The sequence below is a fragment of the Arvicanthis niloticus genome, chromosome X, assembly GCF_011762505.2.
Source record: "Arvicanthis niloticus isolate mArvNil1 chromosome X, mArvNil1.pat.X, whole genome shotgun sequence".
Taxonomy (NCBI): Eukaryota; Metazoa; Chordata; class Mammalia; order Rodentia; family Muridae; genus Arvicanthis; species Arvicanthis niloticus.
In genome coordinates, this window is record NC_047679.1 from 53,902,309 (window position 1) to 53,916,519 (window position 14,211).

General features: G+C 36.8%; 1 protein-coding gene across 12 annotated transcripts in view; it reads left to right on the top strand.

The window, feature by feature from the left end:
• Eda (ectodysplasin A) overlaps nucleotides 1–14,211 on the top strand; it is a 331,809-nt gene that overhangs the window by 243,437 nt on the left and 74,161 nt on the right. For all 12 annotated transcript variants that reach the window (XM_076919123.1, XM_076919122.1, XM_076919126.1 and 9 more), the window contains exon 2: nucleotides 11,051–11,156. In XM_076919123.1, coding sequence (XP_076775238.1) covers nucleotides 11,051–11,156 — 106 coding nt within the window. The remainder of the gene's footprint in view (nucleotides 1–11,050; nucleotides 11,157–14,211) is intronic.

Below are 14,211 nucleotides of genomic sequence, written 5' to 3' on the forward strand. Positions count from 1 at the left end.
TGCTCCATGATGCACTGTCTTCCCAGCACCTCACTGTCTTTTCATTTGTCCTTTCCAATTTTTAAACTACTTCATTGTCTTTTTGGGAAGACTCATATCTTCCCAAGCTCTAAAGTCCCTCTTCTACTTTCTCTTGATTAGTCCATCTTTATTACCCAGAATTCCACCCACTTTCTGTCTTTCAGAGACCTATTGAAATCTTTTTTCTGCTGATATCCTGTATTGCTTCTTTATTTGTTTAATATCATTTTAATGGAGTCTTGGGAGGCAATGGTGCTAACATGGCTTGGTTAGTCAGCTACCTCGTGTATATGTCTATATCCCTGTTAAGTGTTAACTTTTATTAATTTTCTGATGATTCTTTTGGAAATATTTGCAATTAGGGGCAGTTAGGTATGAGCTGGACAAATCTACACTGTTTACCCATCAGTAGAAACTAAGGATTCATTAGGGTAGAAGCTCTATGAAAGAGATCAGTAGACAGTGATGGAATCTGATTCTCCATTGCTCTGTGGGAAGATGGCTTTCTCCCAAAAACTAGCATCCAAACATAGGATATACATAAAATTACCTCTACTGAAACTGTTGTTTTGCTATACTTTATTTGATTATATTTTATCCTAATTTCTTTTGAGTGGGTAGCTCTGTTGTGATGCTATGGAAAAAACTTAGGAGACAATATTTAGCAAGAGGCTTTCATTGTGCAGTGGTATGGTCACAAATCAAAGGCAGGAATTTTCCTCTGAGGAAATTTTTCCATAGACACAGTCTAGAAGTGGATTCTAATCAGCAGCCATGTTGGTTTTTGTTTCTTCTTGTCTGTTATACAGCTACTGTAACAATTTTGGCCTGCCATTATGTCCCATAACCAGTTATTTGGTATTTACACCAGGAGGCCTGGCTCCTCCTGGACAGAGGAGCAACAAAAATGCCAAGTTAACTGAGAACTGAACTGCAACTTCGGATTGCACTAATCTCACAGTGCAATGATCTTTCTTTCTACCCTTGCAACTTTCTTGCCAATCCTTCTATGCCCCTAGTGGATCTAGTTTTACAGTATTTAAAATGATGAATTTGAGCCCCAGGTCTTCTACAGTTTTTTCTAATCCTTTGGCTTGTTTCAGACAATTATGGGCTGAATCTCTCCTAATCATATCACTAGTGATTAACCCGCCTGTCCTTAGGATATTTGTATCTTAGACTCCATCCTATCTTCCCTAACCTTCTCTTTGAAGTTATCAACTGGTCTCTGCGATCTCTCTCCCTCTGTCCTTTCCTTGCCCCCCACACCCTCTTTCCTGCCCTGTCTTCTCCTCTCCTCTTCCCTCCCATTCCTCTCTCCTTCTTCCTCTCCTTTTTCTCCCCGCTCTCTTTTCCCCCTCCCTCTCCACCATCATGATCCTCGTACCCTAGCCTTTCAAGTCTTTGGATTGTAGATGTGTACCACCATGGCTCTTAAGATTTGTTTTCTATATTCTCATTTTAGAGAGCTAGTTTTGGGTTAAAACTAGTTTACAATTTATTTTAGCATCAACTTACACAGAATGTGATTTATGTCTCCCTAAAATCCTCTCCACTGCTTAATTTTCCTAGGATATCTGAAACATTTGTTTCTGTCTCAGAGTGAATAGTGATCTGTTTCTTACTTTCATTTTACCTAGTCCTCACTGGTAAGTTCTTATGGTTACCACTTTTTAGTCACTGCCTACCTCATTTTTATCCTTCTTCCATGCTTGATTTTTAATATCATGGCCAAATATATTTTAATTTACAGAGTTTACATGGCTTGGGTCTCTATAAAGAACAAAATAGATTTTGTAGAATGCTGTTGACAGAGAAATCTTGAACAAGGGAAAAAAGTTCTAGTTTAAAATAGATTATGCAAGCAATCTCAATCTGGTCACCTTCATGCTCTGACCTGTTAGTCCAGCTTCATGAAGGTAAAAAGGTGTCATTTTGTTATCAAAATGACACAATTTTCAGTCTTTAATTCACAATCAAGAGGATGCACTTGAACTTATTTTCTTAACCTATGGTGCAGCTGGTTTATAATCTGGTCCTGCTCACAAATAATAATCTTTAGTGATTTCCAAGTATTACAAATGGAGGACCTTCTTTGTCCTTTAATATACCAAAGTGCTTTGATCTTAGAAGTATGAGGAATTACAAATTAAATTAGCAGATAATTCCTACAGGAAGGAAGTGATATCCAGTATATTTCATTGTCCTTCCTCTTAATTAAATATATCACTTATAAATCTTCAATTATAAGTCCTTTCTATATGACATACATACATACATACAAACTCCTTTTTGATTTGTACTTGCAGATGCTATTTGTACAGTCTGTCACTGCCTGTATTTCTGTGTTCAACTTGTGGTCACCTAAAAGCCTTTCTCCAAAAAAGTTTCCAAATTCCATATTGTATTCCTAGCTGGTCTCTGCTGCTATTTTCCCCAGCAACCCACAGCTATGCTGTGTTATTTGAAGCTATGCCTTAGTGCATCCTTTACAATATGTCTTATGTTCTGCCTGCTTGTGGTTATGCTATAAAGCTCGCCATACCAAAGATGCTTGGGTATCCTTCTGTCATTGTGTCTCCACATATGTCACCAATGAACATAGCTTTAATGCTGATAGGCCAGCTGACTTCCAAAATCCCAGTAGTGGTGGTCCTCTCTTGCCACTTCACATTAAGCATGATTCTGACTCTAACAAAATAGATCAATGAGATAAATATGACATCTGTGCTGGTTATGAATTTCAAAGTCATATAAAAGCTGGACACGCTTGTATTGTCCATTGATACAAATCAGTTCAAGAAGCTTGTCGTTTTTCACCTCTGTTTTGGATATCAGAAATAGAAATGAACATGGGATATGGAAAGCTGAAAGGGTGCATTTCTCCCTCTGTCATTAATAGTCATTTTTTTTTATAATAGCTCACCTTTCCCCCTTGATATGCATCATAAGCAGATTTCATACTTGTCCTACAGACAAGTCTAAACAAATTCGGAACCCTCTTTGAGGTGCCTATAAAGAGAATAAAACTTATATTAAGATATATAAAGCATTATTTAATAAAGGTTAGGTAACTTGTACAAGCCAAAACTGAATAAGAAAAAGCTAAACATTGAGCTGGTTTGTTATGCAATTTAACACTGATACCACACTAAGATAATCTTCCTAAGCAGAGGTACTGTACTTTCTAAAATTTTCTATTTTGCAGTAACTTGCATTGTTTGACATTGATTTGTTTTTTAGTCAGACTGCCCAGGAAGCAGTATCCAGAGACAGCTTTTAGCTCTATGTGTGATGCAAAATGTTCATTGTGTTTAGCTTTTATGTTTAGCTTTACTACATAATTTCACATGTCTTCCAATGTATCTATTGCATGAATGAAAAAAAAAAACAAAACAAAAACCTAGCATCCACATCAGAGATATTCAAGGAGCCAATTTCATTTGGTGTATAGGCATACTGCTACCACTGCCACCCCAACTCAGCTGGTGGTATCCCCTGTGAGATGCTGCTTTGATCAATGTCGAATGGTCTTGTTTGCTTACTCCCAGAAAGTGGCACACTGCACTGCACTATGTTCAGCAAGCAGCAAGTACTCTGCCTTTCTTCTTACCACTGCGTTGGAAATATTTTTATCTCCAAAGAAGTACTATCATTACACTGCAGATAAATTGTGTGATTTGCCCTTTGTCTATATATGTTTAAAATACTGTCTAACTCAGTACCTTCCATGTGCTATGCACAAAATGTTTGTTCAAAAGACAACACTCTGAATGACTGTCTCCAGACTTACTGTTTATAATCAAAGCATGTTAAGTGTTCTTAATAAGACTAAAGTGTGTTCAGTACCACCTTTTGATTTGTTTTATGTCTAAGATGTGTTTACCAAGCTCAATGGACAATACTACTTCACTAATGACTACAGGAATATCCCTATCTTGCTATGATGGAAGCGCTTGAAGATTTAGTTAAGCATTTAAAATACAGCTCAGTAGTAGAATGCTTGCCTAGCATATGCAAAGCCCTGTCCAATCTCTAGCACTGCAAGGAGAAACGACTGACATTTCAGAGAATAAATGATCTTATTTTAAAAAGTGTGTGTGTGTGTGTGTGTGTGTGTGTGTGTGTGTGTGTGTGTGCACCTTTGAAGTTTCAAAGAGGGCAAAGGTTCCCTGGTATGGGGTAATGGGGACTTGTGAGCTCCCTGAAATTGGTGCAGGTAACTGAACTTAGTCTTCTGGAAAAAAAAAAAAAAAAAAAAGCATGTGCTTAGTCTTCTCCTCAGGCCCTCAGAACAGAAGACATTTTAATGTTTCAGAAGTCTCAGCCGATTATTGATAGATGATAATGATGATGAGATGACATTGGCTATAATAGGAAAGATAGATTTAATAAATTAACTCCAGAATATTGAAAGAGAAAACTTTTTAAAGTAAATGATGTAGATGTACTAATTTTAGAAAGCCTCATATACACATGTCTCCTGTTGAGAGAGATGAAGTATTGACTTTTTATAACCTGATTAAGATTGACAGAAGAAAAGGTAGAAAAACACTAGCTCTTCAGGAACCCTGTTTTACTAAGAAAAAAAAAGACAACTTAGCCTTTTCATTCTAAGTTATAAACTAGTTATGGAACACATGATGCAGAAGTCTCTTGAAATATGACTCAGGGATTGTGTGTGTCTGAATCCCCTAAAGAGCAAATTTGGGTCAAGTTCTTGGATTTCACCTCAGGCCTACTCAGTCTAAATTTAGTTGGGGGGGGGGAAGAAGGCCTAGGATTCTGTACTTTTAATATTTATATGTAGTGATTCTGATGTATATCAAAATTTGAAAACACTAACCTACAAAGGCTCTCAATTTTAGGATCCTATCAATTTGATACATATTAATCATATAAGTGTTAGCCTGTACCTTCCTGGTTGGTCTCCAAAACAGGCCCAATTAAGATGAAATCATACTGTGACTTCAAAAAATGTGTGTGAATGTGGACTCCCTAAAAATTCAGGTATTGCTCATAAGATGACATCATCAGATGGGGGGAGCTCTAAGATTTAATTAGGCCTTAAGAGTCCCTTCCTTATAAATGTGATTAAGTCCATATAAAAGAGTCTTGGTAAAACAGTCTGTTCTCCTTCCCTTCTGCTTTCTACCTTCCAGCACACAGAATTCCTTCCTTCTGGAGGATGTACTAATAAGGCACCATCTTGGAAATAGAGTGCAGCCCTCACCAGTCATTTTAACATTAATTTTGTCTTTTCAGTTTCCAAAACTATGAGAAAATGAAGTTCTGTGCTTTATAAATTACTCAGGTTCAAGTACTTTGTTTTAGCAGCAAAAAATTGACTAAGATAGTTTAGATATTCTCTTAACAAAGAGATATTTATTAGGGGCCTACTGTGTGTTAGGACCAGGTCTAGTTACAAAAAAAAAAAAATGGATGAGTTGTGCTGCTTCCCTCAAAAAGCTTATGAGTCATTTCCTGTGAATCATCTAGTATAATCCAGTATCTTTGCAATGAAATAGAAAATGAATTAAATTCAATTCATTCTATGCCGTGTGAATAGTATCCAATAAAGTTATAGGGTTTGATATTAGAAAACAAAAGTGTTTGTAGTAGTAATCCCCGGAGAGTCACTGCAATAATGTATGTATCCTTTGTGTCTCACTGCTAACAAATTGTTTCTAGCTGTGATCCCTGTAATCTGCAGGTGCTGTTTACCATGTAATTTTACCATAAGAAACAAGAATGTAATCACATAATAAAGTGTAAAGAATTAGATTTTCTTCCCCTTGAGCAAAATGCCTAACTGTGGCCAACATTCCTGGTGCTCTCTCCTTGTGCAATAGGAAAGCAATACTCTGAAAGAGAAGACTATTTTGTTCATATTCTACAACATGCCTCTGGAGACCATGCTAATGAATGCAGACTAAAGCGAGAATTCAGGCTTCTTGTATGAGAAGCTACTGATGAGGGTTTTTTGTCTTTACCATTATTCTATATAGAATATAGTTTTCCCTCCTGCCTTTAATTGAGGCTCAAATAGGGCACTGTGAATAGGGAATCATTTGATTAAATTATGTTTTGTGTTGTTTTCTTTCAGTGTCTGAGAAAATATAGCTTATTCAAAGAATTTTCAGGTTCAAGTGATCCCTGTCTAATGAACACTTGACTTATGAACATCCTGTACCACCAACAGCTTCTCTTTGAGGGACTTTAAGATACTCCTATACCTGTAGAAACTGGAATTGTTTCTGTTGACTGCATAAATTTGTTTCTCTCCCAGCGCTCCTGTTCTGGAAGGTTAAATTCTTGTAAGCTGTCATCAGACATTTTGGAACAGTTAATATATGTGAACAACTTCTCTTTCTGCCACTACCAGGATATAAGAATGCACAAAATTCCATACCAGACCTCACATGGAAGTTGTGCTTAAGAGGAAACCCAAAGCACATGAAGCCATGTCTGGGGGTATAGTTGGTGATGGTTCTCCATTTACATTTGGAGTCCTTTGTCCCAGCAATACCATTATATTTTAATAGCATCTGGAATTTGAGTATAGACAGCCACAATTGTGGTATTGCAGCCGCAATTCAGGTAGTAAGCAAATGGTCTCTAATCCAGTCAATGTGCATCTTACTGAAAGCACCATTCAAAACTACATTTGTCGCCTGTTTATTATTTTTACATGGGCTTAATCGTTGTTTCAATTAGATGACAAGCCTGTAGCCACAAAGTTGAAGGATCTAGAGAATGCATTCTAGGTGGGTGACTTGAAATCTAGTAGTTGACAACAGGGTAAGAGTAGAAAAGAAATTTAAGAACATAAAAAACAGCCATAACAAAACAGTGTTTATCTACCGTAATGAATAAAATGAAAATTACTGACATTACCAAGTATTAGTGAAGATGGAAAACTCTGGGACTCACATACATTGATGGTGGGCACATAAAATACCTCAATCACTCTAGAAAGCAGTTTGGTACCTATTGCATAACCCAGAGGGTCAATTCTTAGATGTCTTTCTAGAAAAAAATAAAGATATATCTGCATAAAACTTACACATAAGTGTTCACATCAGCTTTATTTGTTATAGCTACAACTAGAAGTAACCCAGATGTATATCAGTAGGAGGATGCACTTAAGAAAGAGTGATAGCTCTATGCTGCAAGCTTGGAGATATTTTAATATCTTGGAAAAGGGAGCTGAAAGAACATAAGAGTCAGAGTTCTGAGAAACACTGTTTTCTGGACAGGACATGGATATAACACTCATGAACTCACAGCGTCTGCAGTTACCTATATAGGATCTGTATAACACTGGACCCATTAACATTCCAGCATGGATGAGGAAGAGTCATAAGATGCCCTTAGGAGCTATTGGCAGTTGATGGCTACTGGATGAAAAGGAGTCATTTTTTTCAGGGTTTAGCCACTAGTAAGAAAGCCAGACTCCATTAGTAACACCACACCCATGCACATGCAGGCAAAAAAAATTTAAGGGACAGAGTCTTACAATAAAATACTATTAATTATTAAAAGCTAATGGAATGCTTATACATATAACAACAGGAATTAATGTCATGGGCATACTGAATAAAAAATTATGTATATGCATATGTGAGAGTTTAGTATAGCATGGGAGAAACCAAACTGTGACAATAGAAATCAGAACTGGGGGCTGGAGAGATGGCTCAGTGGTTAAGAGCACTGACTGCTCTTCCAGGGGTCCTGAGTTTAATTCCCAGTAACCACATGGTGGCTCACAACCATCTGTAATGGGATCTGATGCCCTCTTCTGGTGTCTCAGCAACAGGATGCTCATATACATTAAATAAATAAATCTTAAAAAAAAGAAATCAGAACTGAAGTCAACTTGGGACAGAATATACTAGAGAATGACTAGAAGGGATGTAAGAGAAACGTGTCTAGTCATGGAAATGTTCTATATTTTGAGCTGAGTAGAGATTACAAAGATGTGTACATTTGTCAAATCTCTTACTTTAAAATAACATTTTTATTATAGGTAAAATATATCTCCATTTTCATAATGCAAAAAAAAATCAGGAAGGAAAAACCCTTCACCTGATTCTCTGCGGTTGATTTGGCATAAATTTCTTAGCCTCATCTAATCCCATAACACCCCCTGTTCATCTCTTACCATTCCTCTCCACCTCCTACCACACGTCCTAAGTTACAAGCAGTTTTAGAAACTGCATTTTCCTCTGGGACTTTCAATACAATGTCCCTTTCATCTGGAATTCCTTTTCCATTTCCCATTAATCACTAAATCCTTTCCATCATTCAGGGCTGGTGATGTTAACATCACCTCGAAGAAGCCTCATTTATTAGCAATCTGTAGTAGGTGCTTCCCTCTTGTCCACCCGGTGATCTCAAGCTCCTTTTAAACAAAGCATGTATTCATCTGTAATGTAATTATAATAACAAAAGCCCTTCAGGATTGTAGTAGACTGGAGTTATTTAGTGAAAGAGCAAATATGTCTTCACATATTCTTCAAAGCCTTAAAATAAAAGTAAATTCTATCCAAAATAGCCCAGGTTCTAATATTCAAAGTTATAAAAATAATGAATAAATAATTAGTTAGATAGATGAATAGATAACAAGTTCCCAGTTATAAAAATAAATAAATAGGTAGATAGATTAAAGTACTCAGTTACAAGAATTATAAATAAATAAATGGGTGGGTAGACAGACAAACAGATAACAAAAGCTTGTTCTATCCCAACATTATTGGCAGTCTTTCTGGTTCTGGTTTGGGGGTTTGATTTGAGTCTTGTTTATTTATTTGATTGTTTGTCTTCCAGACACAGTTTTATTAAGTAGCACAACCTGACCTTGGATTTATGATCTTCTGCCTCAGTCTCCAGAGTGCTGGGCTTATGTATACCGGCCACCACACCTGGCAGGATTGAGACCTTATTTTAAATTCCAGTTTGATTTTTATATTATTAGTGTTGTGTTAGTTCATTTATATGGTGGTTTAAATGACATTTCTGTGGGCCTAACCAGATTTTTTGATTCTACGGGAAAATACATTTTATATTCCAGTCAAGTGACTCCAAAATACTAACCAGTTGAACCATGCGAGTATGCATGTGTGGATGTGTGCACATGGAAGCTACCCAGTGTTGGGATAAATAGAAATGTACATATTTAGAAGGCAAGTTGACTGCATGTTCATTTAGCAAAACATCAAAATAGTAAGCTTCTACCTAGGGCCTCTGACTTCCCCAACCATGGACCTCTGAACAGGTTTCCAGTACCAAGCATGCATTTCCTCCTATGAGGTAAGCCTCAAATCCAATCATAAACCAACATGTTGCCCTCAACTATTGCACTAGTGGGCAAATCTTGTCTGAATGATCAGTTTTGCTACATGCAGGGTCCACAGCTGGATAAGACCATTTATGACTTTTCTCCCTAAATAGCCTGCATAGCATCTTCCAATACCATGAATGCTAGCCACCAGGAAGTATGCTTCTAGCTCAGTTCCAACTTGATTTATGTGTCCTCTAACCTAAGTTAACCTAAGTGTGTTCTGTCTTCAACAATAGGGTCTTACCATCTAGTTCTGCTAGGTAACCAAGAGCAATGGGTGATAGCCTGTATTGTTTTAGGGGGCGTCTGTGGGCTCCCTGGAGAATAGCTACTTCATGTGGATCAGTATAAATGGTTTGAAATGCAATGTCATTAATAATATCTAGTTACATATATTCATTTATTCTTTGGTACTTAATAAATGAATCTATTCTCCTAGATGACTGCACTTAAGCCTACTAGACATAGTTGTTTGATATAAACAATGAATCATAGGAACTTAAAGAAAGTTTATATAGACTGTTAGGGTTCTCATGGGGCCAGCCCATTTTTTTTAACTAATAAATGCACCATACATGAAGACTCTGGAATTACTATTTTTTCCAGCTGTCAATAGAATGAAAATGTATTCATTTTAATTTTCAAAATAATTAAGGTATTTAAATCTAGCAATATCTAATATTTATTGGTTATGTATTGTATGAGATAGGTCCTGTGATGATTCTATAACTGCTTTAAGAGTAGAGTGCTATTATCATCCCTATCTTCAAATGAGGAAATGAAAGCTTAAGAAATTTGTCCAAGGTAACACACCAAGGTACAACCCTAAGCCTCTGTGCATTGTTTCCCTTATGCACATCTTGTCACCTCAAGTATATACTTAATGAAGCAATGATTATCATTACTGAAACCAGACCCATTCATATAGCAAACATATTATATTACTATAAGCAATGATTATAAGATAGCAGAGGACCAAATATCAAAATGAGTACTTTTTAATACAAGATTTATTTTTATTCAGATACATTAATGTATAAAAACATTAGTAGTTGAAGGAGAACAGGTTTGTGTTTTCATTAAAAACTGACAAACAGAATAGGAAAAATAATCAACTTTTGTTTTTCACTAAAATGAGTCTTCTAGACCACATGTTCTGGAGTTTGGGAAAAGGCAGAGCATTGTGTACTTTACCATGACTTAATTCTTATAAGACAATTGACATACTGGCACCCAGTACTGTGCTCTCTGCTCTAGAAACAAGTTAAAAGCAGAGCATAAATAAGAACATGACAAAATCAGATGTATGTGATAATGAAGTCCAAGGGGTAATATAAAATCCAAGGCTAATTCCGGATAGCCATCAGCAATGTGGAAGGAAAATCAGAAATTTATGGCAAATCCCAGAAGTTTGTGGACAAATGTAACCTAAGGGATTTCTCATAGTGCTATCAGATCAGAATAAAGAGGCCTCAGATATTAACCAAAAATTCATACCTACGTGATACGAATAGTAATGACTCCATGATTAAAGTCATCTGAAAAGTAGAAGGAGAGGTAGGCTCAGACTTTAGATATATGGAATTTAAGGGAAAGATGGACTATGGAAAGCCAGTTGGTTGTTTCTTATGTAGGATATAGCTAACAAGGACCAACCTTTGACACATCTACTTGTTAATTTTACAGATGGCCCTCCTGAATTTCTTCTTTCCTGATGAAAAGGCATATTCTGAAGAGGAAAGTAGGCGTGTTCGCCGTAATAAAAGAAGCAAAAGTGGTGAAGGAGCAGATGGTAAGTCTACTCCAGTCATCTTTTCTCTATGATATGTTAATAAAAATATTCTTCATTCTTGTGTATTATCCAAAGAGCACGGATTTCTTCAGCCTAAGCTGCTAATCAATATTTTAACATAGAACTAACAATAGAAGGATTCTTCATCCTCTAATTCCAGATACCTTCAGTCCTTTTGTTCAGTATGCTTGGAGGCCATGGTAGCATTTATGTCCCTCAAGGTCACTCTCCATAAGGACCTCCTCTCTCCTTGGGACATAACAGCTATGTCCACCAACATAATTTGATCCTAGTTTTGGAACTGATAGTGTTTTTCCATGCTGGCATTTATAGGATGTATTGTTTCCAATGATAATTACCACAGTTTTGGTATCTGTTACAATGTCCAAATCTAAACCAAAACATGTAACATTACTCTGGAAGTTCCTTGAGGACAAGGGTCCCTTCCCCTTACATAACCCTATAATGTGGCCTAGTATCTGTCTCACCATTAGTATCATAATATAACTTGACAGTGTTTACTGTCCCTTCAGCTAGGCAGTGATTCACCTAGCAAAACCATTTCCATTATGGGTGTAATAGCTTTGAGTTAACTAGTAGTACATTCAGGGGATGACAAAATGTTGAGGTAGTTCCTGGGCAGGGACTTTGAATCACTGTATTTCAATGTTACTCTGTCAGTTGACAGAATGCTACCCCTTTGGCACAGAGGTTTATAGGATACATAGCTCTGGGCTGTTGAAAAGCCATCTGGATTCAAAGACAATGTGTCTGGCTACATCTGCTGATAATATGTGTCTGTAGGGGTTTACAAAGCAATATGATTTTATAAAGATGAAAATGAGATTTTGAAGCTGACATTTGTCAGTGTGAGTAAGGGCCAATGATGGGAGCAGTTTCAGAAAGTGGAAGCAATTGAAGAAATAGAACTAGCACTACCTTAGAGTTAAGGATAAAGAGTGCCAGGGGATTGTGGGATTGTCTACAATAGTTAACCTTTCACCTGGGAGGCTAGAGAACCATTTCTTTAGATGTGATGAGTATCTCAATGAGTTAAAAGGTGACAAACCAATCCAAATCTCCTTTCGGAAAGCCATTCTTCTTATTCTGCTGGCTATGTACTGTGTTTGTCCAATGCAGTCTAAAAATATTTCCTGAGTAAATAGATCCAATTTACATCACAGTAGGATAGAAACACTAGAAGAAGATATGTGTTTGTTTGGTTAATGTTTATAGTCTTACCATGTAGACAAGGACTTGGTATGTGACAGACTTCACTGAATATTTCTGATCCCCCAGGGGATTTCATTTCTAGTGCAAAGATAAACAGAAAACAAAGTTTGTGGTGATAACTGCTGTGAAGAAAGATCTAGCAAAGAGACAGAGAGGGTAATGGCGTATACTGTACAGTGATTAAGGGGGTCTTCTATGAAAAGGGGCCGGCTGAGAACAGACCTGAATGAAATGAAGGTGAAACAAGTGGGAAAAAGCAACCAAAAGGTTTTTTAAACCCTCTAAAACAGAGAATATGTTTCAGGAAGATCAGTGTGATTGGGATCATAGGAGGAGAAAGAAAGGAGATGAGGGCAGACAGTAAAACCCACTCTACAGCCTTGTGGGCCAAAGTAAAGGTCCTGGCGTCTTATTCTGCATGGACTGGGGAACTATACTGGATGAGTTTGAATAGATGAATGACAGTATTTGACTTACATTTTAACAGAATCCATCTGACTTCTCTAGTGAAAATGATTTAGAAAAAGCAGGAACCGGGAGACTCAAAGTGAGTAATATCCAGGCAAGAGATGATAATGGCTTAGAATAGTGTGGGAGCAGTATAGTTAGTAAGAAGTGCTGTGACTCTAGAAGGATTTTGAAGGAATGGCTGGTAGGATTTGGGGATTTATTAAAGGATATGAAAACAACAGACAATAGCCAAGAATGACCTCGAGAGTTTGGGATGTAAAGAACTAAGTGACTTGAGTTGCTATTTCTGAGATAGAGAAGAAAAGGGAGAAGTGTAGAGATGCGTGGAAAAAGAGTTATGAATTTAGAAACAGACTTGTGGAAGAAGGAGGGTATGGATAGGTGAGCAGGTATCAGTGGTGAATATAGTTCAAGTTTATGACATACTTAAAAGAATTTGTCTTTCTGAAGCTAATGACTATGTACAATGAATATATATTAGTATTTTAATTAAAAATGCCAAAACATAAAAGAATGTAACTAGGCCTGTTAAATTTGAGATGCCCATTTAGATAGCTAGAGAGATACAATTCAACATCACTATCTCAAGATAATGAGCGAGTTCTGTTTTATACAAATATAGAACTTCCCAATGAAGAGTAAGCCTATTAGTAATTAATTAATTTTAAGTCTATAGTTATTTGATGTTACAATTCAAGTTTAGCTTATCTATCTCAAGTTTGTGTCACAAGTATCAAAGAAAAAGCAATTTGCCTTAAATAGTTCAGAATTTATTTCTTAAAAAAACATTTTTCAAAGCTCAAAAACAGGAATAAGGGCCAGCATGATGGCTCAGCAAGTAAAGGTCTTACTGCAAGCCTGACAACCTGCGTTCAGCTCCTAGGATCCACATGGGAGAAGGCAAGCACCCACTCCTGCAAGATGTCCTGGGACCAGGACTTCTACTTGTTTCGTAGCAGGCACATGCACACACACACACACACACACACACACACACACAGGAATGCATGTACAGATGTACAGACACTAAAAATAAACCAGAAACACATTTAAAACATAGCAAGAAAACAGTTCTAAATTCCTATTAGTTTTTTGATCTATTGATATCCTCAGATTGAACTACAATTCCCAAACTATGTTCCTGTTTGTTGTTCAGTAAGCCTTCTACATGCAATTGAAAGGAGTAAAACATGAACCTGGCCTCAGAGAAGTTTACAGAGAAGCTTTGGTAAAGTAGCTGCTAGATTTTTAGGCAAGAGGTAAGGATGCCACGCATATATGGTAATGTGGTAGATTCCTAGAGTCTCATATAATATATTGATAACATTTCTCCCTAAAAGAGAAGATCTTA